This window comes from Pangasianodon hypophthalmus, chromosome 3 (assembly GCF_027358585.1).
Source record: "Pangasianodon hypophthalmus isolate fPanHyp1 chromosome 3, fPanHyp1.pri, whole genome shotgun sequence".
In the NCBI taxonomy this organism is placed as follows: domain Eukaryota; kingdom Metazoa; phylum Chordata; class Actinopteri; order Siluriformes; family Pangasiidae; genus Pangasianodon; species Pangasianodon hypophthalmus.
Window position 1 is genome coordinate 19,493,398 of NC_069712.1, and position 26,619 is coordinate 19,520,016.

The 26,619-nt window shown below is 40.1% G+C and overlaps 1 protein-coding gene across 2 annotated transcripts in view; it reads right to left on the reverse strand.

Moving 5' to 3' along the window:
• Positions 1-1,645: 1,645 nt before the first annotated feature.
• The window catches only part of sema4ga (sema domain, immunoglobulin domain (Ig), transmembrane domain (TM) and short cytoplasmic domain, (semaphorin) 4Ga), a 32,361-nt gene continuing 7,387 nt past the window's right edge, over positions 1,646-26,619 (reverse strand). Inside the window, exons 2-16 of one of the 2 annotated variants that reach the window (XR_008301411.1) lie at positions 24,422-24,723; positions 16,252-16,397; positions 15,558-15,620; positions 15,379-15,477; positions 15,154-15,247; positions 14,401-14,514; positions 14,044-14,198; positions 11,103-11,278; positions 8,651-8,798; positions 7,846-8,068; positions 6,902-7,017; positions 6,616-6,770; positions 6,284-6,345; positions 3,725-5,701; positions 1,646-2,584 (exon numbers count right to left, since the gene is read on the reverse strand). Coding sequence is in view for 1 of the 2 variants with exons in the window: in XM_053232444.1 (XP_053088419.1) it covers positions 4,827-5,701; positions 6,284-6,345; positions 6,616-6,770; positions 6,902-7,017; positions 7,846-8,068; positions 8,651-8,798; positions 11,103-11,278; positions 14,044-14,198; positions 14,401-14,514; positions 15,154-15,247; positions 15,379-15,477; positions 15,558-15,620; positions 16,252-16,397; positions 24,422-24,554 (2,559 nt within the window). In the remaining variant the exon portion in view is untranslated. Of the gene's footprint in view, positions 5,702-6,283; positions 6,346-6,615; positions 6,771-6,901; positions 7,018-7,845; positions 8,069-8,650; positions 8,799-11,102; positions 11,279-14,043; positions 14,199-14,400; positions 14,515-15,153; positions 15,248-15,378; positions 15,478-15,557; positions 15,621-16,251; positions 16,398-24,421; positions 24,724-26,619 lie in introns of both variants that reach the window. The other variant, XM_053232444.1, reaches the window with a different exon arrangement.

Here is a 26,619-nt window from a genome sequence, read left to right on the forward strand (position 1 = left end):
GTGTAATTATTAATAATTAGCAAGTATGGAAGACAGAAGAACGTTTCGGAATCAGGAACACATCGTTATGTGACAAAACCAATGAAACCTAGCAAAATAAAGTTCACCACAAATCTTTCATAAAACTCTCCTGCTAGCACAAAGTGCAATCCCTTCACGGTTAAACATGTCAACAGAAAATAGCTAGCCAGACTCAAATAGTATCTTTTACATTCGATGCAAGGGCAGAACACCAAATCTCATCACTGAAACATTGGCCCACAACTTGCTAACTTTTTGTTGAGGGCACAAACACAATGTGCTACACTAGAAACTTAGGATAATAATCACATACATGTTTGTTTCATTTAGTCTGACTTAACTAGCTGGTCAAACATTATTATATTACCAGTAACCAGTTTGGTTTCCAGGCAACCAACACAAGACTGGGCAGCACACTGGAGATTTCAGTGTGTCCATTTGTCCAGTGGGCTAACTAATGAATTTGTGATTTGGCCACCACTGGGAGGTTGCAAGTATGAGTCACAAATTAGTTGGGTTGACAACAGGTTGTACAACAGCATTTTGTAAATAAGACACAGGCCAAAAAAATGAGGATGAGAGAGAAAGACAAACAGTTGCAGCACATCTCAACACACAGCTCAGATTTTGCAAACTTTGTTGCACGTTAGTTTATCTGAATCCCTTCCAGGAAAGTACAGCACACGCCCTTGCTGCAAGTGATAGGCTTGACTAACAACTGTGACAGCAAAAGAGTGCTGTTTTGACTGAGACTGCTGTGCTAAATATGATTCTGTAATGCTGGATAATGAGTCACACTACACAGGTACTACAGGTGATAATTAACATTCCCTCTAATAATGACGGTAATCCTGACTGTTAGATAATCAAAACTTTTACACAAGCATACCCTTTCGTGTAATTACAAATCAACTTCGCCATGGTTTCAGTGACATGGACCATCTGAGACGTTCACATCGGCACAGTCTCCTTCCATCTCAGTCCCAGAGGACAGTGAGAGTGTGGTGCAGTGTGATGGTGTAATATGGTGTATAACTCTTGGTCTTACATAACCCTCCTAGCTCAAGCCCCAGAAACGAGCACAGTTTTAACAGTGAGGTGTGTCTGATAAATCCTAACTTACGCAAGAGTGAATTCACTAATTCACCATTTGCTTTACATCTTAAATTCTGTTGGTAGAAATGACATTTCTGAGCCATATACCCAAGATTTTTTTTTTATATGCACACACATTAGCATGCTGAAAACAAACCTGTAACAGAGGAGTGGATGAATGTTTGTTGAAGAAGCTGTATTGAGCGTGTTTCTCTCCCTGCAGCAATTTGGGAGTAAACAGATCTGATACAGCATGACTACGAAACACTAAACAGGCAGAACAAGCTGTTCCAACTCCATTTCCTTAAACATACTAGACTGTAGCCTCATCTTCAACTCTCTGTTTACTACTGACAAAGTTATGATCAAGACAACAAAATATGTGTTGCACAGATAATGGATAGCAGAACTCAAAGGGAGAACTTAATGTGATGTTATCTGCCAAGGATAATACCTGAATAGTGCTGACTCTTATTCCTAAAGATAGGTTTTCCTCATAAGAACCAAAGTAGAGTCTTCTGGAGGTGTCAACATTGTGATTGGGATTTAATGAGAAGAAAATGTAAATATACACTTTCAATTAATTCACATTACACATCCCTCAGCTCACATGTTAACTGTGTTATCAGCTCTGAAACACAAAGCAACACTGGGTATTCTCTCTGGAGTCATATTCACTTCCATATTTAGCCTGTGTATTCGAGTGCAGGCCTGTCTGGACACACACAGCTCTGGGTGACTGAGTGTTTCCCAGAGAGAGAGAGCGCGAGAGCATGTCAGAACCATACACACCGACTATAATTTCTCTCAGTCTTGTCCAGACACAACTCTAAACTGCTTCTACGTGCAGATCCAGAGACAGCCTACATACTCTTGCCTACCACTGACAAGGCATACAACCAAATCAAAATCTTCTCAAGAGAGTGTGAAATATAGTTTTTTTCATTACTGAATAAATGATGTACAGTTTGCACTTGATGGATGCCTAAATGCAAATTCTTGCATTCAAAATAAATAGAACACCTGATGCCAGGGTTATAATTATGTTACAGAACTAAAAACAAAAAAACAAAACAACTTTGGACATACATCATTACTTGCACAAATGTTTAATTAAATTAAATAATAAAATATAAAATGTACAAGAATTTGATATAAACACTGGCCCATATTTAACACCCACTGTAAATGGATAAAGTTGGAGAGTGGCAAAGATCAGATTAAGATTGATTTACTCAGACTGCTCTTGTAAACTCAGGGAGGCATTGTAGTACAGAACTGCAGGACTACAAACTATTTACCCAATTATTAAAAAATGCCTGGGCTTCCTTTATTTCACATTGATAAATCCATCACTCGATGCTCAAAGTCCATTGTTTTTAAAGTGTTTCATTTTTCTGACACTGGCTTATTGGAGATTCCCTCCATTGTGGCAAAGCATGAGCCGGCAGCGAACTGTTCTTCAAACCTGTAAAGCAGATATTTTTTTAAAAAGTCAATGACGAATTACAGTCATGCTCAGAATAACTCACACAGCCAGGCCTATAACATAATGTGAGTACATGCTTTGGGAATATCCAGTCAGTTCTGCATGTTTCCTGTAACACACCTTTGCCTAATCATGAACAAACTGCAGCTAAATCTCTCTAATGACCTTTTCTTAAACAGTCTCTCTCTCTCTCTTTCATTTTCTTTAATGTGGCTTAGATTCTACTACCTTTGGTTTGAATTAAGACCACATTCAAGATACAGTCATGTCCTGGCATGCTAGATGCAATCTCGCACATCTTTCTCACTACTAAGCTGGATCTGGGGAATGTAAAACATCACATGTGGTGTCTGAACAACCAGCTCGTGAGCACATGGGTCTCTGAGGGAGCATAGTGCATGCACACATCTGTTCCTGTCATCACAGCATTGAAAGAAAATGGGAGCAATTTGTGAGATAAGTAGATGTGAGATTTAGGGGAGAGGGCAAGAGTGTTGGGGGGGTTGGCTGAGAGGGTGATAGGAGGACAAAACAGGAGATATTTGGTAAGAGAGGAGTAACTGATGGTGGATTTCACGCACTTTAAGGAGAAAGACACACACACAAAAGAAAGAGAAAAGGGGGAGACAGAGAGAGAGAGAAATAGAAAAAGATGGATCAGCATAATCTCAGCTGTGTCCTGAACCTATGGCCTTAATGTTTTCATCTTAGCGTTACTGCAATCTGTGCATTTCCTCAGAAATAGCAGAGCTGCTATCTCTCTCTCTCTCTCTCTGATTAGAACAGAAGAGAGGCCAAACTGGTACTCATCCATTATGCAATAAATACAATACATTTCCTAGAACAAATTCATTTGATTAATTGTCAAAACCAAAGTAGAACAATACTTCATAGTAACAATAGTTCATAGTAGTTTAACAAGTCCTATGAACATATTATTGTAAGAGCGTTTACTACTCAGCAATTTAAAATAGTAATAATTCCTGTGCACAGAATCCAATTGTCATTACTGTTTTGTACTAATTCGCTTTCCCTCTTAAGATTAAAAAGCCTGTCTGAAGGATAGGCTGTAATTGGCTGTCTCAAGAAAATACTCGCAGAACGTCAACATCAGCTTACCTCTGCTTCTCTGTCGTCATGGTTAACTGGCAGGTAGGTCTTTCAGAAATTCCAGCGACGTCAGATGGGAACTGCACCAACACTCAGTCATAAGCTGAGTGACATCAGACAAAGAATGGCTCTGAGCCAGAGAAGAATTATGGTTTACTCTTTACAATTCATTTTGTCTGGATTATGAATTGTAGAATGTCTTATTAGTGTCTTCTTTAAAAACATGTTCATTTAGTGGTTAGTAAAGCATTTGACTCTGACCCAGCAATGGTATTGATTTTTGAAGAATCCTCAATTTATCCTACAAAACTAGGACTTCCATTGTGATACTCAGAGCACGCTCCATCTCTTGCAGAACAAGTATCATTTACAACAAATGCCTTTTGCCCTTAAAGTGCATCCCAGTAATTAATACTATCACACTCTTTTTTTTCCCCTCAAAAATCAAGCTGTAAAAACTGAAGTCATAATGTTAAAGTCTTTCAGTGTTCATTGTTGCATTAAATGCAGTTAGTTGAGTCATCAGTGTAGTCAGTGGTGACATAAATAGCTGATTATCTCAATAGAAAATATCAACATTTAGTGCAGTTCAGCAGTATTGCTCAAAAGCAGCCACATCCAGATTAAAAGTTTTTTTTTTCTGAAATTATTAGACTTCAGCCAGCAGTTCCTTTAACCAATGAAACAAATAATTCCATAACCCTGCATGTTCCTGTTCGGACCTTTTCCTCTGTATTTCATGTGAAGCATTCAAGCTTTCACCCCACAGGCAGACTTCTGTGCTGAAGTACCTGCTGTTCCTCACCACCTCCCATCTCACACTCCCAGTGGAACACGGTGCTATTATTATAGCAACAATCTTCCGAGGTAGATTATGCATTATGTGTTTGTGTCACTACTTTTGTTCTGTTCTTGTTTTTCATGTTCAGTGAATCTTTTCTCTTCAAAATAAGAGACGATTAAAAAAAAAAATGTCACTGGACAGGAAAATATGAAACAGAATCTTTCATCAGCCAGGCTATTATCCATTTCAGTTTGTATGCAATGTAGGCCGTAGCTGAAACAAAATCCTTTCTGACCTTTAAGCAGGTACCGTATTGTTTCTGAAGTGTTATACTGAACTCTCATCGGGTTTGCTACACAGCTGTGTGTGCTTCCTCTTTTCCAGAATCTGGTTGAGCTCATCGGTGAAAGAGTAGTACAGTGGAGACGTGGTGTCTCCATCAGTTTGTCTGAGTAATACGTAACTATTGCCGTTCATTTTGCGTAAGACACTGGGCAGTGTGGCGGAGAACCCATTGGTGTAGTCCAGCTCAGAGTTTGGTGGAGGTGGAGGGAGTGGAGGTGCAGGAGGAAGCTCTTTATTGGAGGAAACCTGGGCCTCTCCAGGAACAATCTGTAGCAGTCCATCGTGAGTGTTTGCTTTCCCATTACAGTGGCTGGAGATAGTCTTCAGCTCCATACGGTCATTCCTCTTCTTCTTTCTGTCAGCTTGGGCTGCTGCCCGGAGAGAGTACTTCCCCCGTTTGCTCTGCACACAGAAACTCACATACAGCAGCACTACAGTCAGGACCAGGCACAATCCACCAAGGATGGTGATCAGAGAGATGTACATGGCCTCCATGTTCTTCATGGACTGGAACTGCGGGGGGAGAGGTGCTGGATTGCTGTCGTTGGAGTTTTTGGGTTGGAGGGTTGAGTGGGGTGCCGGCGGTAGGTATTGGTGCACAATCAATTTGTAGATCACTACATGGATGCGGACGCCGTTCTCCAGGGCGAAGCAGCTATAGTTGCCACTCTGCTCTGGTCTTGCCTCAATCACCAGCAAGCCATCAGTGCCAATGCGATAGCCTGAGTTCAGCCCATAGCCCTGCAGCTGCTGCTTATTCCTCGTCCACCGCGGGGTTGCGAGATTAGAGCTGAGCTCACATTGCAGAAGCACGTCGTCCCCTGCCACCACTGAGCGAATGCGATGGAGCGCCAGGTCTGAAAAATGAAATCATGGCAGTCAGCTGTTCATGTACAGGTGTTAATGAGTAAAGGTGCATTTTGAGTGTAATCTACAGGAGGTCTGTTCATTATCAAGATTGAGTGCTTCAAAACTGCACAAGGATTCTGAAAATAAGCATCACAATTTGCAACTTCTTTGTACATTATTAGAACGATAGCTACGTTGGCAACAGCAATACTTTTATGCAGCGGTAGCTTGTTGCTTAACTAGTTAACATAAAGTTGACCGAACTGCTATTAATTTTGTAAATATAAGAGTACTCATCTATCTTGAGATGTAAACCTATTATAAATTGCATTCCATGCCTGCATAGCAAAATAAACTTACACAGGGTGTTTGAAACATGCTAATATTATGTATATACATTTACTACATTTAGCAGATGGGTCTAATACCATCAAGCCAAACACCTTTCTCACTTTACACTAAAGAATGCACTAAATATTACACTTATATAAAAAGTTTAAGCTATTTGAAATTGTGTACTTTAAGCAATGAATGCTCCTCCTGTTATATTGTTCTGATGTTTTTGAGATCTGGTAAATCAGTATGCATACCATCTGCTGCAGATTTTGCACAGCCTTGATTCCCATTAAGGATGTCTTGAGTCAGACTGGATCTGCACATAATTAAAAAAAAAAAAGATAATTAGTTCTGGTTGAATCCATCCAGAACTCCTGAGAAATCTTACTACATTTCAAATGTCCAACTTGTTTTCAGTGCATGGGCATGTAGAGTAACTAATAATAATATTGAAGACATACATGTGTAGATTAGAACATCAAAGCATCTCAAAACAGAAACATGGCCCATGGATTCAGGAAAGCAAATGTGTGAACAAACACCCTGGAGGGCTCAGGACTTACACAAACAAAAGCTAGATACATACCTGTCTGGGTGTGAAGTGATCTCCACACATTCAGCCCCATCCCAAGCACAGAAAGGGTCCCGTGCTAACACGCAATCAAAGCAGGATGTATATCTGTGACATGTGGACAAAGGCAGCTGCACAACACCAGAGGGTGAGCCCACATACACACTCATCTAGAGGTGAATCAACAACCAGACACAACAACATAAATATGGAACGTCATATTTGAAATGACATATATATGTGTTTTACAAGCAATAGGCTATATCCTTCTGTTGTAGTGGACATTTGTCCATTTACTAACCTGTTTCTGAGAGATGACTATACTGTCCACAGGCTGTGGCTCCTCAAACAGCTGCAGCTCTTCAATAATGTGAAGCTGACCGTTAATTTCTACTGCTCTCTGGAGCCAACCTTCATCTGCATCAGGCAAACATTCAACATTATCAATGAAACAGAGGAACAGAATACCACAATCATATGCTATACAACTACACACAGACCTAAGCCACCTCCAACGCTTCAGGAATGCAACGTGATGAATTTCTAATTGATCAGTCTGAAGGGACGAAGAGTATAAGTAACTGATAGTGCTTTCATATATGCAGAGTTTAGTCTGTTTGAATTAAAACCTGTTTCCCCCCTGTGTGATTCATTCAGGCAGGTGAGAACACAGCAATGATACTCGCATGCAAACCAAAACAACCAGTCTGAGAGTCTAGTGAGAAAGCTATTCGATCCTTAATCACCCCAAGTGTGGGAAGTGAAGCAAACATGGTGTGTGTTTTGGGTTACGGATGACATTTTTAGTAGATGCAAGCTGCTCAACTGATTCGCAAGACACAAACGGAGCCAAAGGACAAAGCCGTAGTGGTCTGGATATTTTAACTGATAAACAAAAAGAGAAAATAAATACTGGATGTGATACACAAAATGTTTTAAAGTGATCTAATTTAAATGTTTATAATTAATCATGTACTTAGTGTTGGATATGTGTTCTCTGTGCTCAGATGATTTTGTGATTTCTACACACACTTGGCAAAGGTTTGTTTACATTTTTCCATTGCCTTATTTCTGACCAACGAATGAAAGTGGTTTATGAGTTGTTTTAATGCTTTCTGGTTTGTTTAATAATGTGCCATGTGAAACCAAAGCAAATCAAATCACTGACAAGCCAGAAGTATTACATTTTCTCTCACTTGGACTGGACAAGCAGACTAATAGTTGTGAAAGCCCCCTAAAACACACCTGTCCCAATGAAGAGCATGTGGTATGTCTGTCCATCTAGAGCAGTCACTTTGTGCACCACTATTTTAGTGTAGTCCACAGTCCTCCGAAACAGCAGGGGACGTTGTCCTAGAGGGAGAATCTGTCGAGACATTAGTGGATGACGTCGTACAAAATGTAGCACATCATCCGGCAGGTCAGTGGAGAAGTTGATGTTTCTTTCCCTGAGTCGATCTGTGATGCACTGAGGAGCGAAGAGAGGAACATTACACCATGTTTACACCAAAACGTTACACCATGCACCACCTATTGCATTTCCCCTGGCCTGCAAATATATAAAAGCTAAAACCACTGAAGTAAAAACTGCATCTTGTCCCATGCTGTTAGATATTACACTGTTATTAGCCTCCAAAACAATCCACGTCAACATGTAAATGTTCAGGCTGTAATCAAACGAGGCTCACAAGCTTACAGCACCAAATAAAGACAGCAAAACTCTATTCTCACAAGTTTGTAGACAAGATAAATAGTTACTGAATCTGATATATGAAATGCCATATATCTGCAGAGGCACTCATTATATATGTCTTGGCATCCCGATATCTCTTTTATTCTTGACCCTAATCTCCATGGCAATGAGCTATTATGCTGTAAGCATCTCATCTCTGAGGCTTTACTTCATGGTCACTTTGCTCTCCTCAGTCTAATTGCAACTCTCTGGCCATACTACATCTGTTGTGTAGGAGCACAAAGTAAGCAGGTGGAGCCGGATGGATCAAGATAAGCAGGCAAGAGTAAGAGGAGACTACAGAGCTGCAGAGCTTACCGAGCCAGGTCTCGGATCAGGCACCTTCCCCGTGTACTCAGTCAGTTTGGCGCCAGCGTCCTCCTGATTTTCCATGTAGGGCCCTTCAAAGACCTGCTGGACGTCTTTGATTGAGTAGCGGCAGATGGCCGAAGCTTTGACGTTTTTCCTGTAAAACAAAAACAGCGTTTAACGTAATCTCAAAGCAGCAGTAACGCAAGAGGTTTAAGCACCAAATAAAAAAAAACTCGCAAAAAAAATGCTCAAGAATGTGAATGAGTAAATTAATCAATACTTTCTATCATTATTTGAATGTTTCTAGGCAACAGAGGCTAGGAGGCTAAAGAATAGAGCTTTAAATCAGAGTTTTGAATCAGTCAGTGCAGGTCTGATTTTTACAGTTTGTAGTGGGTGGGCTTGCTTCAGCAGCTCAAGAGGCTCTCTGCCTCTGAGCCTCGGCTGATCTCTTTGTTTCTCAAGGTCTTGGCATGTTGGCACAGAGGCTCCATGAGCCCACAGTGTAACCATGGCAACATGAAAATAGATTACAGATGTATAAAAAAAGATGTCAAAGAGATATAAAGGAAGGTAGAGGGACGAGGGCGAGGGAGTGGGACAGAGACAAAACTCATCAAGAGCTGCAGTACATTCTTCTGACAAGGGGGTAGAAAGGGGATGGGGATGGAGTGAGCATATATTACCAGTGAGTGGAGAAGAGGGAAGAAAGGGAACATTAGGTGAGGAGTAGAAGATCGAAATAGAAGTGACCAAATAAAAAAAAGGGGTATAAGCACTCTTTGCAAGTAGTGCCCCCAGTTACCAGTTGCATTTGAAACTGAAAATACCACAGATGAACATACTCTTTAAGTTTTGTGACAACAGCTAATTTCTAACGCTGTCACATGCCTGCTGAAAACTGACTGACTGATGGTGGTATTGTTGTTAAGTAATCGATTCATCTTTATATACAGTATTCATCACTGTATATATCCAATAATGCTCAAACAGACTTAAGCTTTCTGAGAACCAGTTATTTAAACTGAACCCCGCCCCTATGGATGATCACACCCCAAACTCTGCAAAGTTGACTTCTTCAGGATCTTGAACATGGCTTTCAAGTTTCCTGAGTTACAGTTATTTGAGTAAACCAAGTTCTACTCCACTAGGATTGATTGGAATGTGGTGGCCATTCTGTTTACAAATGTCATATAATTTGCACAAATTGAACTTAAATTTGAGTAAGATGATCTAAATGGACCAAAAGGCAACTTTTTTACAGCTTGACCTTGTAGTCCTTTTTTTATTTTTTTTATTTATTTATTTATTTTTTTAAAAAATTATGAATACAGAAGAAGTGCCTGCCAATGGCCAGTTTGTGTGAGGTTCCAGAGGTTACAAGAGGGTGCTTACATGGTCAGGTTTCGTGATGATCGCTCAAAGTTGACCCTCTCAAATGCTTGCTGAAATCTGATTGGCCAACGGCAACCATGTTTTTCTCACCAGATCCACAAGAGCACACAAACACTGCATAATCAATGAAACCCATACAAACACTTTCTGGTCAAGTTCAGGGCACGTGGCCACCAAAAACAATCTGACCTGAACTTGAAGGTCACCACAAGCAGCTCTGTAATTGTACAGATCTCAAAGTAATCTGTCCTCCCTTCTTTCACCTTTCTGAGTCAGCAGACACTAAGCTTTTCTCTGTCCAGTCATCTGTCCCTCATTTATTCATGAGCTTGCAGTTTACATGTCAAACCTCACACCAGCCTGCCAGCTCATCAAAACTGCTCTTCTCTTAACACACAAAAGGACAGCCTGAGTGCAACAGAAAGCAATGTTTTTTCCACTTTATGGACACAAAATTTATTTAATACTTGTAGTTTTTTTTGTTAAACAAAGACAGAGAGGAGCAGAGCTTCAGAGATTCTCCATGGTACATCCTCAAATCTCTTCAGAGCAACAGACCTGCTTATGAATAAAAGATAACACAGACTTCAGGCAGCCAGAAAACCTGTCAGCCATTCTTCTTGGGATTATGCTGCTGGTGTGAGCTTGTGAGAGCTTGAGTGCAGACACATCAAGCATAAGTGCATGGCCAATTGGACATATGCACTCATGAACAGACTGGCACCTTACTACATTAATGAATGCTTATTATCCACTGGAATGATCCTCAGCGGTGGCTGTCACTGCCTTCTATCAGGCACTCATCTACCTGAGCAAACTCAGGATCAGAATTCTTTCAGCTTTCTTGTATAACTGCTGAAATAAGTCATGTGTGAGATACTTGCCTATATGTCAGCTGCCTGCTTAATTCAATCAAGAGTTCACATTGCAAAAGTTGGGCTTTTGTTTTCAATGGAAAGCAATCAAGCCTCCAATGAATCAGATAATCAGGGCTGGATGAATTTTATTTCACTATAAACAAGACGCCAAATCAAATCAAACTCTACAAACTTATTGTGCTTACCATTCCAAACCAAAGATGCCATACAGCATAGTGTCCTCAGTCCTGGGGCCCTCCAACACAAACATGCTGCGCAAAACATTAAAGTGGAACTTATAGTCAGGCAGCGAGCAGACCAACCGAGCCTTCAGGAAGGACGTCCACTTCTTTTGCAGGGTCAGGAGACCACCTCTGTCGCTCTGCAGGAGAAGAGAACAGAGAATGGGAAAAAAATAATCTGAAGGGAAGTACTTATTAAGGAATGCTACTCATACTACTCCAAGCAATAAACAATACATTTTAAAAAGGCTTAGCAAAAAATATGCTATTTACACCCAGTTAAATAATATGGGTGGTGTTTAATATTATTTTTAACACTAAATATTTAACAGGCATTTACTGTTTCCTCTGTTTGGTTTCCCCAAACAAATCATAAATATCGAGCTTGATAATGACTTCTGCAAACTTCAGGTTTATAATGTATACATGAAACATTTAGCACAACAATAACAACCCTATGAATAAAGACAATCCTGCTATTACTCTATTATTATTATTATTATTATTATTATTATTATACAAGAAAACTCAACAGTATTATTACATTATAATTCTATTATAGAAAACTAAGACGGAGGTCAAATACACTTAATTCAAGCATGAATCACTTATTTGTTCTTGGCAGTATCACTTTATTCTGCTGCGAGTGTGATTGTGGGAAATTAGAGCAGGGTGGACTGGGTGCGGAAAGATATTGTACATGCTGTAGGTTGGATTTAGCAAATTTCATTTACACCCTGATTCCCCAGAGGAAAACAGCTCTTATTGGACACTACACCAAATGCCTCTGCATGCAGTTTTCCCCCAGCTGGGCACCTCCCCTGAGCCAGTGTGTTTAAACAGGCCCTGCACACTGAGCTACACTGAAATACCCTCTACTATAAACAGGTAAAAGTGAGGAGACACTGCATCTGCAGTAATCATCAGCTGAGCCTTTCTGAATCACCATCAAAATCCTTATCTAAAAATGGGTACTCCTCCACGTCACAAATGTGCACTCCAAGTAGAAAATCTTTGTAACGCAGTTAAAAGTTTAATGCTGGAAAAAACTGTAATCATGCTTGAAAAATAATACACATGTATCCTCATTAGGAATTAATGAAGAGAATATTAAAGAAGAAACCTATTTTTCAGATACATGTGTATTCAGATGGTCTAGACTAATAGACTAATTTTAGCATGGGAAGAACCTTAGTTTGTCTGTGTGTGCAGTGAATTTTGCTGATAGCATGAAGATAATGAAGGATAATCTTCTCATTAAAGTGATCCTGCTGTGTGGACTGGCAAAGAGAGATCACGAGTCCGCCCACAGTCCACACAGCTCAACATACATAAAGCACTACTGCAAGACTCACTACATTTCAGTTTAAAGACGTATGTATGTGTTAATTAACTGCAATTCACAGATCAATCAGCAGCCTATTGGGAACACTGTTAAACAGGCTTATAGCAGTGCAAAAGATTCAGACTGGAACAGTCAGTGAAAAGTCAGCCTTAACATGGCCCCTCACTAAGCCTTCCATGAATGTTAGATGAGTTTCAATTTAATGACTGAGTCAACTGCAGTGATATTACCTATCAGGCTGATGGGATTTGCAGTTTACTGTAGACTCAGCATTGCAATTGCAGTAAATAACTAGGCAAGTGCATCCTGACCTTGAACACAGTGCCAAACTTCTAATGAGAACCATGGCAGAACATCCTGTCTGAGTAAACAGAGTCCTGCGTTAATAAGCTTCGCCTGGCTAAGGAACATGTACTACCTTACATCACACTGATTGCTGAGGATGGAGAGCAACAGTGTGATGGATGAATGCATTCTTATAAAGAAAGAACTGCAAAGCTGTGATTCACTGAGTGAGAGCAATGAGCTTACAGTAATCTGAGACTGGCACTTTGAGTGGAGTGTGTGGGGGGAAAAGCAGCATGAGAGAGAGAGAGAGTCTTGGCAACTGCACCAACTGCACTGATGTGAAAACTCTATTAAGGATCGTGTTAAGCTGCAAAGAAAAGGGAACTAAAGAGGTTTCAGCTTTCTGCTGTGAAGAAAATGGTTTGGTGCGCACACACACACACACACCCCATACTATCCTTGTGAGGATCCTTCCATTGATATAATTAATAATTAATGCTAATTAATAATGGTAATTAATGCTATGCATACACCTAAATCTAACCTTAAATGATTTCCCACATGTGCGTACACACGTGTTTTATATATATATATATATATATATATATATATATATATAAAAATATATATATGTGTTGAATAGGATTTGTCAAGATTTGTTTATGTGTGATTTGTGTGTACATTTCTGCATACTCCTGACCATATGCAAGAACCCCTAGAGGTAGAAAAGTGTAATAGCAGGTAAACTGACTATGCAGAGCTTCTATATCACATACTGTCAGTCATCTCAGCATAGCTGAAATAGTAATTACTGATTTCGATGTTCACAAGATGCAGACAGATGACACAGACAGAATGTAATGTAAAATAGTATAAAAGGAAACAGACTGCACAGCGAGCAGGCTTCTGTGCTTTATAAAGGAAAGTTGTTTACGATATATGTCAATTTGAGGGCTTTTCTTTATGCAAATGAGTGTGTCAATTTACAATGTGTGGAATTTATCAATGGCCATTGCGTACAGCTGCACATATGTACGTGTGATAAATACCAATGCACACTTAGATAAATGAGGCTCCTGGTGACCAAGCATTATTTAAGCAAATCAAACACTGGCTGTGTATTAAATGGATCAAACCCAATATATCTAACCATATGAAGATGTGTTAAAATGTAAAATGTTTTCAGAACTTTATTTCACACCCCTCTCATGGGAGAGCAGGGGGCTACAGATTAAGAATTTGTGCTGAGAAAAGGAGTGGCTCATGTTGTACCTTACACACACGGGCCACACGGGCCACCCTGCCGTAGCTGAAGTACAGACTGTGTTCCTGACTCTTCTCCGTGAAGAAGAAATAGATTTTATCGTCATCTCCGACAGAGCTATTCACACTCTCCTTCACCAGCGCCGACTCCACAAAATCAGCCTCTGCACAGGACCGAACATTTCTCTGTTAATACGATGTGTGTTCAATGTGGAGAAAATGACCTTAATCCCCACTGGAGAAACTTATGGAAAACATCACTATACAAATCCATGGAAAGCCATTAAACTGGAAAGTATCAGTCTATAAATACACTGATAATAACTGCAGAGCAGATGTGTTTTCCATATGCTGTAACGCACTAACCATAAAGCCAGCGAGTGGGGGCTTCCTCTGTTCTCAGCATGGGGTTCGGAGAGTTCCTACGAATGTCTGGAGAACTCCAGAACTCATACTGAGAAGCCGTGTACATTTGACCATCTGAGAAAAAGAATAGGATTATGATTATGCACGAAAGGTTTATGACCATACAAGATACCACAGAAAAGATATTTTCACCACACCAGTAGTTATGTGCTTGTATGTACTTACGAGCACATTATCATATAGTTATATTATTTATCAGAAATATGTTATTCTATAAAAATCAACCTGCACTATACAGTTTACACACTAGCAAGTAAAGTGACTGGTGTTGCTCCAGGTTTCTCTCTTGTGGCTGTGAAAATGACAGTGGCCCACGTGTGCAACATGTATACAATTACTGCGTAATTTCTACACAGCTCCATGTTACTTTCGTTTAAAATGCATTTTAATATTGCAGTAAAAGCCATTAAAAGATAATCATTTTTCAGTTCCAAATACAGTTGATTCTGAACTAATCCCAAGTAGGAAGTGAAGTATAGAAAATTGGGCAAACAGTGAACATCCTGCACTATAGATTCATTCTAACAGCCAATCTTTTTGATTAGCAGCTTTACTACTAATAACTAATTTCCATAAAACTACTTGTCCATGTTGCTGGAGTTGCAGCTCCACCTCCCAAACAATTTGTGGTTGTCTCCTACTAGTGTGAATGTAGGTCTTTACAGTGTACAGTGGTGCAGATTATTTCCTTACCAATAAGCAGGCCTGTGTAGCCTTTAGCAGGGTCATAAGGGCACCTTTCTCGACCCTCCTCAATCACTGAAGACATTTTAAACTCCCTACTATCCTGCAAAAACACAGGAGAAAATAGACACATCAAACAATCTATAAAGCTATAAAGACAAAAGTTGTAAGCATCAAACAAAAATATGAAACCTAAGGTGTGGACTCCTAGAGCTTTTTCAATATTTTACTCACAATATATGCACACTGTGGGCTAAACGCATGAGTTCCACAAGTATATAAGTGGGTGCTGTTGAATCTCTGCAGGAATCGGATGTGATTAAAACATTCAGTCTGTAATAGAGAATAAATGTTTCAGTTAATTGGAACAGGATAAAAAGATATTTGTCTAGATGTGTAAGGATGATACTAACCTTGTTATCTTTCCCTTTGTTCAGACAGAGCTGCTTCCGGTCTTCAGGTGCCTCCCAGTCAATCTGTACGAGGAAAAGATCAACATGCTGATTTTATAGGCAAAGTGTCTTTCATTTACCTTGAGATATCTACATTCACCATACACTCGAATAAAAACACCTGTACACCTGCTCATTCATGCAATTACCCAATCAGCCAATCATGTTCCAGCAGCGCAATGCATAATACTAGGCGGATACAAGTCAAGAGCTTCAGTTAATGTTCACATCAAAGATCTGAATGAGGAAAAACGTGAGCAGTGATTTTGGCCGTGGCATGATTGTTGGTGCCAGACTGGGCTGGTTTGAGTATTTCAGAAACTGCGGATCTCCTGGGATTGCCACACACAACAGTCTTTACACAGAATGGTGCGAAAAACAAAAAGCATCCAGCGATAGTGGCAGTTCTGTGTGTGTGGAAACACCCTGATGAGGAGAGAGATCAGAGGAGAATGGTCAGACTGGTTCGAGCTGACATGAAACGGTAACTTAAACAACCACGCTTTACATTTGAGTACAGGCGTTCCTAATAAGGTGAATGTATATGCTGTTTTTGTAAGAGCAGAAAATCTACAAGGCTGTTTTTTCACTACACAGAGGTCTCATATAGGTGATCTTAAAACAAAAATCTGTGACGTGCCAGTGGAGTACTCACTGTGTGACTGGAGCTGGAGATATTAGAAGCCTGCAGGGCATACAGTGCTCCTCTAGCTCCCACATACAGCAAACCTGGCTCCTCCTCCAGCAGCAGGGTGCTGTAGTTCAGAGCAGAGCCACTGAAGCGTCTGCACCCCCACAACTCTGATGTACACAACACACACACACACACACACACACACACACACAGGTCATACTAAAGCCTTAAACTGGTATAATATTCAAATTATTGATTTAATTTCAGTATGTACCAAAGATTTTACACAAAAAGTATGTAGATGCAAGGAAACTATTAAAGGAGCAAACAATAACATTGCCAGTCCAGTGGTTGTAAGGTGAAATACACTAACAATAACCTTCCATCACTGCCCATGCACACAAAGCAAAATTAATGATAAAAAAAATGAAAAGAAAAAAAGCTAAGGCATTTGTTTACAGCTTATGGCTATGTGCAGACAGAGCAGCCCATCCTCCATTTATACAGCGGCATTTCTTTTGTCATAATTGCATGATTTTTCCTATTAGTCTTAATTTGGGGGATTGTGTTGGCTGGCTTTCTTTATTTTTCATATTCTTTAAAAATATTATAGTCAATAATATAAAATTATGGTTTGCACAAAGTTTTCTAAATGGTATTCTTAGTCCTTGACCCAGTGAGCTAGCATGAGGATGTGTTTTTGACAGAGACTCCAAATCAGTTCTGTAGGTCGCTCTGGATAAGGGCTTCTGCTAAATGCTGTGAACGTAATAAAAACTTGATGGTACATTCCATATATAAAAGTGCACTAATCAATGCAAACTATATGATTTGAAGTTGATCAAGTTGAGGTTTACAAGTTTTTCTGAATTTCCAGGGTTCTCATGATTTACGAATAAATCCATTTGTATCCAGCTTGTTGAATGTGGGTATAACAGTTAAGTAGACTGCTTACACTGCTTGCTTTATTAGAAAAAACATTTTAATGGTGATGGCATGCTTATGTGGTACTGTTTTTCCATTGATACTGTACACCACGTAGCAACATGAACAGACAAACACACACTACACAGTTCTTTTCTCCTGTGTGGGTGTCTCTGGCAGGAAGAGCTTTAGAGGCAGTAACGGGAAAGATTGTATGCTGCTTTAGGAATGCTTTAGCAATCAACTAGAGGGACACAGATGTCAAACAAAGCCAGAGAGTGACAGAGTAGAGTTAGTTTCAGAGAGAGAGAGAGAGAGAGAGAAAGAGAGAGAGAGAGAGAGAGGGAGAGAGAGAGAGCAATCACTGTGCTTTATGACTCCCTGCTGACGCTGCTCCCTACTTTACCTATGAATCACTTGACACAAACACATTATTCCTGTTTCTGTCTCAGTAAAGACAGTCTTATTGTTATCTCTCAAACAGGGTGCGTATGTGTGTTAGTGTATACACCAATCAGCCATAACATAACCACTGACAAGTGACGTGAATAACATTGATTATCTCCTTACAATGGCACCTGTCAAGGGCTGGGATATATTAGGCAGCAAGTGAATAGTCAGTTCTCAAAGCTGATGTGTTGGAAGCAGGAAAAATGGGCAAGCGTAAGGATCTGAGTGACTTTGACAAGGGCCAAATTGTGATGGTTAGACGACTGGATCAGAGCATCTCCAAAACAGCAGGTCTTGTGGAGAGTTCCCAGTATGCAGTGGGTAGTACCTACCAAAGGTGGTCCAAGAAAGGACAACTGGTGAACCTGCGACAGGGTCGTGGGCGCCCAAGGCTCACTGATGCGCATGGGGAGCAAAGACTAGCCCGTCTGGTCTGATCCAACAGAAGAGCTACTGTAGCACAGATTGCTGAAAAAGTTAATATTGGATATGATAGAAAGGTGTCAGAACACATGGTGCAGACCGGTCAGTGCGCCCATGCTGACCCCTGTCCACCACCGAAAGTACAATGGGCACATGAGCATCAGAACTGGACCATGGTACTGTTTTTCCATTGATAGTGTATACCATGTAGCAACATGAGCAGACAAACACACTACACAGTTCTTTTCTGCTGTGTGGGTGTCTCTGGCAGGAAGAGCTTTAGAGGCAGTAAGCAATGGATGAAGGTGGCCTGGTCTGATGAATCATGTTTTCTTTTACATCATGTGGACGGCCGGGTGCGTGTGTCACATACCTAGGGAAGAGATGGCACCAGGATGGATTATGGGAAGATGGCAAGCCAGCGAAGGCAATGTGATTCTCTGGGCAATGTTCTGCTGGGACACCTTGGGTCCTGGCATTCATGTGGATGTTACTTTGGCACGTACCACCTACCTAAACATTGTTGCAGACCAAGTACACCCCTTCATGGCAACGGCATTCCCTTATGGCAGTGGCGTCTTTCAGCAGGATAATGCGCCCTGCCACACTGCAAAAATTGTTCAGGAATGGTTTGAGGAACATGACAAAGAGCTCAAGGTGTTGACCTGCCCTCCAAATTCCTCAGATCTCAATCCGATCAAGCATCTGTAGGATGTTCTGGACAAACAAGTCTAATCCATAGAGGCCCCACTTCGCAAGTTACAGGACATAAAGGATCTGCTGCTAACGTCTTGGTGCCAGATACCACAGCACACCTTCAGAGGTCTTGTGGAGTCAGAAGCATCAGAGTTGTTTTGGAGGCACAAGAGGGACCTACACAATATTAGGCAGTTGGTTTTAATGTTATGGCTGCTCAGTGAATGTGTGTACCTTATCTACAGAAAACTGAGTCAAATATTTAAACTATTGAAAAGCGCTTTAAGTTTACACAGTGCCTTGTCTTTACAAATGTCCAGCCACTGAATCCTTCAATACATCCAAACACATATACAAACACAATCACACACACACACACACATTCACAAATACACACCCACACACGTGCATGCAGACAAAGCAGCACACCTCACTTGTACCAAACACGTCAGAAAAGTGAGTCAGCAACACAGTCTCCAACCAGCGGTCAGGAATTCAAAGTTCACGACTATCATATCACACCACATGGGCAAAGACTAGACGTGTGATGTGTCTCAGTTCATTCCCTCTTTTCCATACAGTGCATTATTTATGGTGCAGACATTCTGTAACCTTCTCCGATTTCTGTGTACAAATAATACTGCCAGGATCGTTCACTACGTTATTATCAGTAGTGCAACATAAATCCAGTGCGCAAACAATGCTCACTACTTAATACATCACTAAAGTATCACAATACCTAGCGATTTCTTTCAGCTCAAATTTTACAGGTCAGGATGGATACAGGCACAAACAACCTCATATATAAAAACTGTTGTTTAACCACCCTTGAAGGCACTTGTTAGTTGTTTATACATAACATTCTTTTTATAATGTTTTAATGTTTTATAACTTCTATAAAGTTATAAAACATTATAACTTTCTTTTTGTGGTTTCAGTTCATTGTTTAATTTGTAACTTCTACATTGTTTACGTAAAGGTTGGTCATGATGATGTGTTTCCAATGCACTCACTAGCAAGTGCCTGAATTCAGTCCCTCACTGCTGCCTTATATAGTGCTCTTTACAGAACAGTCTAGGGGTGTAACACAATGATCTTTATGCATCTGTGCTCAAAATATCTGTATCTGTAGCTATATCAAGATTTGAAAATACTGTAAAAACCCAGGGGCAAAAATGTACTGTCTGTGAATTCTGGCTCTGACGTTTCTTTCACACTCAAGCTCACAATTCATAACTAGTAAACTGCTCACAGAGTTATTATGTTTGTTTGTACATGCCCATAATATTTTCTAGCAAGTTTAGTTAGAAATCTATTTTAATCTATTTCCCAATATATAAACATACTAGTAGCATAATCTAAAGCACTGCGGCCCTGACCAGGCACAAACAATGCTTGCGCCCTCCTCTCCGCAATTGTGTGTTTTTTTTTTTTTGCATCCCGATGCACTCCTCTAGTTTCAACCAGATGCCCTGTAAACCTTTCTGCCATGTTTTCTATCCAAAAAAAAAAAAAAAACGAATAAAATAAAACAAAATAAAATAAAATAACACACACACAAAAAAAATGAATAAATTAATTAAAGTAAAACACACAAAAAAAACAAAACAAAACAAAACAAAAAAATCAAAGGAATAATGCACCTCCTATTCATATCCAATCCGTTCAATCTGAATATTCATATTTGGTTACATTCCTAGAACAGTCTATATAGTAAATAGTAACAGACACAGGACTGGTTTAAAGAGTATCACCCAAAGTAGTGCTTATTTCCTTATTCTCTGTGTGATAGACACATTTTTTAGTAAGTGATAATCAGGGGAAAACAGAGGTATGACTAATGTTAAGAATGGTGGACTGTGGCCTTAACAGTGCCAGTAATGAGAGAACTCACTTCCTTGAGTCTTGAAGGAGAGTAATACAATTATGAGCTCTTTCCTTGTAGGGGCAGTCTCTCTCTCTCTCTCTCTCTCTCTCTCTCTCTCTCTCTCTCTCTCTCTCTCTCTCTCGTGTGTGTGTTTTCAGTCATGCAGTTACTTTGTAATATCCTATAGTAATAAATCAAGCCAAACTTGCTTGTAGTATAATCTTTATATCTTTAATCTTTAGTATAATCTTCCAATCCACTTACTACTGCAAGAAGTATGTATGTACTGTATACATGCTCACATATACCTCCATACATACGTTCCCACAGCTCCATAACAACATGCCCACACATGTGGCCATCCATTACAGATCCTTCATTAGTGTAACACACAGACAGGTATGTCACATGCAGGCTGCCCAGACCTGGTTTCAGTAAATTCATCATATAAGCTGTGCTTAAATCTGCTACACGAATTCCAAACCGAGGTTATCCAAACCAGACTCTGATTACAAGAGCACAAGTCAATGGCTTCCACAATATCACCACCCTGAAGAGGGCAAGGCAAAGCAAGCAATGAGTACAAACAAGCACGGAAAGAGGTGAAAAAACACACACCCAAACCAACCACAACAACAACTACTACACAAGCACACACACCAGGCAGTCCAGGGAAGTCTATTCTCAGACCTGCTCCTGAACATCTGGCTTTCAGTCACCTTAGTGAAGAACTTATGACTCACATTCTTAGCAGGGACGTGAGAAAAAGAGCAGCAAACACACAATACAATTCTATTTCTTTAGCAGCGTGGATTATAGAATACCATTTCACAGCCCATTCAAGCCAAAAGTAACACAATGACCAGAGGAACTCCCTCTCTACCTTTATTCCGACAAGTAGCTTCATCATCAGAACTGCAGATATGGTGTTTAGTGACACCCATGCAAAAGTCCACGTGCAAAGACATTTATTTTCCCGGACGTTTGGATGACTGTGCTAAATCACAGTGCAGGCTTCAGCATGGACTCAGAGCTACATGCTGGCGCTGTAACACTCATGAGCATTAAAAAAAAAAAGGGGGGGGGCTGTGGAACTGAAGCTACCACACTGCAAGTGTTACGACAGTGTTACACAGCATAACATTTTGGGAAGATTCGAAAATTATATGACAAGTGATGACACGTTTGACACATTTTCTGCCACCCATCCAAACACACACTGTGACAGTCCTGCCTGCTGAATTCCAATGAGAGCCAAGATCACTGAGCGGACAGCTGCGAGTTAATGTGTGTACTTGTAGGACAGAAAGAGAGGTACTGAAGTAAAACAAAAGCAAATGCTGACCAATGCTTTCTATCCAAATTGATCATTATATAAATCAACAACAGAGAGTCAGAGACAGAGAGATAGACACAGAAAGATAGCAGAGAGTGTGTGTCGCCACAAAGGAATGTTTTCTGAGTAAACATCTTTGAAGGTCTCATGGGGACCAGAACAAGGCAGAACACAGCGCTCACTGCGACATTTTCTTTTCCATCATCCAGAAACTGATATTTGAGGAATTACTGAGTGCACGTCAGATTGTATACGTGCTGTGCTGAACCGTGTATTCAGTTGGCATTGCTCTCTGATTGCTAGTGTGACTATCTTCTGAGTGTGCCAGATGAACTCTTGCCCATTCAGTCTTGCGTAACAGTTAACTTTAGCCACAAATGGTGCTGTTCAGCCCTGCCTATTAATTACTACACCCAGAACAAAGTTTCTCCCCACAATGACTCACTGTTAGCAAAATCTTTGTGTAAAGATGAAGGTTTGTGCTGGAAAAACCAGGAAGACGAAACAGTAAACAGCCTGAATTTTCTCTCATATTAATAACTGTCACTCCCTCCCACACGACTCTGCTAGTCCTGTATATCAAAAGCAACCAAACCTATTATCTGGCAACAGTACAAGTAATCTACGTTTTTATACAGACTCGTCATCTCTTTCATCAAGCCATCATTTGGTCACTTTTAGATACTTTTAACCCATGACAATCATTCCAACCTTCATCGTGATACTGATCTCATTTTGCTCGTTTCTTGTACATCAAATGACTACAATGGTATGTTATGGTATGGTAGTGCTGCAAGATGCGTGTGTGTGTGTGTGCACGTAGGTTTTACTATGCGGAGGAGAGCTGAGTGATGATGACATCCATCTACAGCTGCTTTGCCAGTTTTGTTCCAGCTAAAATAATTACACATACTAAGAGAAACCCACACAGATGGCCTTGGGAAACCCACACAAATGATCTTTCCATCTTAAACGTGTTGTCTTTTTTACTCCAAATACAGGTTTATCTCCCTTAAAACGCATTTCTTCATTCTCTGTTCAACAATCCGATATTCTACCCCCTTCCTATATGCCATTTTTCACATTGTCTGTGAAAAAGTCTGAAAAAGGATTTAAATTAGTTGTAGTTAACAAGGGCGCAGATAAAATGAATAAACAAAAGCAGCCACAGTATAGGTTATAGATTCAATAATATGACAATAAGCCATCACATTGTATCCATTGGATTTTTTCTCCCTTTCACTGGGAGTTAACAGAATCTCTAATGTGCTCATTAGAATAAACAATGTCATTTTAAGCACACGGCGTCTCGTATCTAAGCACGCGGTGTGACTAAATGAAATGATTAAATGGGTGAGATAGACAGAGACCTGTGTACCATCTGATACTTTTATATACTGAACAAGTTGCTAAGAGACTCGGAGAATAGATTTCTCTAAGTTAGTGGCTGATATAAAAAGACCAGATACATGCATCAGGAGGAGGTGAGAGAGTAGAGGAAAAAAAAGCATAGCATGTGGGTGGATAGAAGATGAATGATGGGGAGATAGGATTACATGCACGTACTTGCACAATATGAGTACACACTTCAGTTGCGTCAGCACTAGCGTCACTCGCAATTTAAAAACATGCAGTTTAGTTCAGTTTTGCCTGCCTGTTTGCTAAACCTTCTGGTAATCAGAACAATAGGTCATCCTTAAGCATGTCAGAAATAGAAGTGAGCTCCTCTGCATGGCTACAGAGTCTGAGCTGTTGTGCACTGCGTTCTTTCTGCTCTGAGGAGTGCTGTAACCCTCTGGACTATTGCTCCAGGGCTGATCATGGCAGGCCTGGGAAAGATTTATTCTCATCATATGTTTTCAAATTAAACATGTGCCTTGGGACTTTTGGCAACCATGCTAGCTTAAATCCAAACAGGAGATAAAAGGAGAGCCCAAGTTGGTTTGAGTGACTCTGCTCTATACACCATGTACAAAAGAGTGTGGTCAACCTGACAGCCCTGCTCTCTGACCTCTCTGACTAGGAACCTCACCATCCGAGTAACAGCAGCCAATCTTAAGCATCTAGTGCTCTCCTCTAAGCACAACGTGCGTGAAAAGATTTTAAAAGATGCCTTGGTGCTTGGTGGGCCTCACATGGCTCAGAGGAAGCATGCAATAGTCTCCTCCCTTCCAGAGAGGAATTTGCAGTAAGGGAGAATATTCTTGTGCTACTTGGTGATACTTGTGAAACTAAATTGAGAGGAAATGATAAAAAAAAAAAAAAGCATCCACACACACACACACAAAAAAGCACACTTCTCTACATGTAACCCTGCAAATCCATTCATTTGTGTCTGCCTCTGATGCTTCATGAATTACTGCTAAAAGTAAACCATGACTGAATAAGAACATCCAATATAATTAGAGGAAGAAGATGTCGTATGTAGCATTGTTGCTTACTTCGTTTGTTCTGAGTGTAAATGTGAGTGAGGTGTTAGAGGATGTGGCTCATACCATTGAAAAGGACAGTAGTTCTGGGAGTGACATCCAGGTCCAGAGGAGGTGTGAAGGGATAAGCCCTCAGTGTAGACATAGCACACAGCAGTTGCAGGCAATACAGCCATCCCACGTTGCTTCTCATCCTCATCGCCACTCGTTTCACCCAGGAGAGGTGAGCACCTCAAATCCACACTCTCCCCCTTCAGCAGAACAGGACAACACTCTCACACAAATACGCACTCAGTAATCTTGTATCTTGCCTCCACAACAAGGTCCCAGCAATCCTAACTACCTCATCATGCTTCTGGACACTTGACCTAAAAACAAACACAAAAACAAATGGTTAGAGGAGGCAGCAAAATACGGAAGAATTGCTGAGGCTGTGGTAGAAACAGAAAAAAAGTCACAGTAGGATTCACAAAAATAGCCAGCTGAGATTTTCAACCAGAGTTGTCAAGCGAGAATGTTAAAAACACATCCCTGCAGAAAATGCTGCAACATCCCTGAGTGTTGTGCTCTGTCTGTTGGACCTGTTTAAGAAATATAATGGATGGTTAATAGATGACAAATACTCAGTGGCAGCTGCAAGCCTTCAGATGCCTCACTTCTTCTCCACTACAAACACCAGACGTATTCAAACGTGTTCCCCATGAGGTGCACTGCCCAGTTTTTTGAGAACTTGCGCCTCTAATCCCACAATATTCTCTATATAATTTAATGATGCCTAAATCAAATATATCTTAAAGCTTGACATGTCTGATACAGTCATTTTCAATATTTAATTTGTGGTATTTTCCACTTCACCCCTCACCGGCGCCTCCCCTGCAATTCCTTCACAATTCGAATACCTCTGGCATAGATGATCAGCCCAGCATCTACTGCACATTCTTTATAAATAATACAATTCTTTCTACACATCTACTTCCATGACATCCCTCAATTAAATACATCTATCATCTGATACAAAATCAGTTTCTCTTCTTGCACTGAAGAATAATTCCTAACACATCTGTACTTAAAATGTAATTATTCCTGGGTTTGTGTTCAAAACGGATTCTAGTACAGCTCTCAGATGTGTTCATTTTAAAAAAAACAAAACAAACAAAAAAAAAAACCCAGTAAATTTATTCCATTTTTTTGAATAACAAAGTCAATTGCACATATTCAAGTCTACTAGTGACCACTATAAAACTGTGTAGCAAAAGTTTAAATCAAGTACTTGATGATTTTAGCGTGCATGTTGCATGATGTCCATTGGTGGTCATAAAATTTCCTATATTAGGAAGGAAAAGGTTAGAGACAATCATGGTATAGTGAGATACTCCAGCTTCACACTGTGTAGCACTACATTAAAACCAGCCAGTGACTCTGTGGCGTGTCATGATTAAAGACTGACCTGCATTTGACCAGTACAAATCTTTCCTTTAATTGTACCAATGCCACTATTTACCAAACAGCAGAAAATGTAAATAAATGAAATTGGTTAGAATCGTCGGCAAAATATAAACTCATTTGCATCAGTATTGTAAAGGCCAATATTACGATTATCAAATGATATATTGTGCAGCTCTAGAAGGAATGAATTTAATATCCATCCAACATGAAAGAAATGATACATATGCCACTAGGTTATGATAATACCTTTTAAGTATTAAGATGAATGCTTTTTTTTTTTTAAATAGTAGAATATTTAGTATTTTTGATGCTACACACAGTATATAATAATTAACATAAAGAGAAAGTGTAAAGACCAAGTTCTATTAACAGAATAAATAGAATAAATCTGATTTAATTCCTCAAGCAGCCAGAGGCTGTACTAAACCGATCAAACCTACACAAAATTGCTTGAATACTAACATGCTTGCCTTATTGAGAATAGTGCTGCTTCTTCCTCGACCATGCAGGTACAAGGCATTTACATAGAATCCAAGGCTGTGTCCCAAATCACACAATGTCTAAACAGTAAAGACACCAATGATGTAGTGACATACTCTTTAGTATAATAGTAAGTTTGTGCGGCCCAAGTATTCATGCCTCATGACTGCTCAGCATTACAGACATGTTATACAAATAAAACCTGCACATCACTGTGACTGTGATTATGACTGGGTATCAGTTGAAAGAGCAAAACTCACAATAAGAGCTTATCTTTTATTTGTCCACAGCTAGGTAGCTGTTACTGTGACTGCCTGATTAAGCAGCAGTGCCCATGC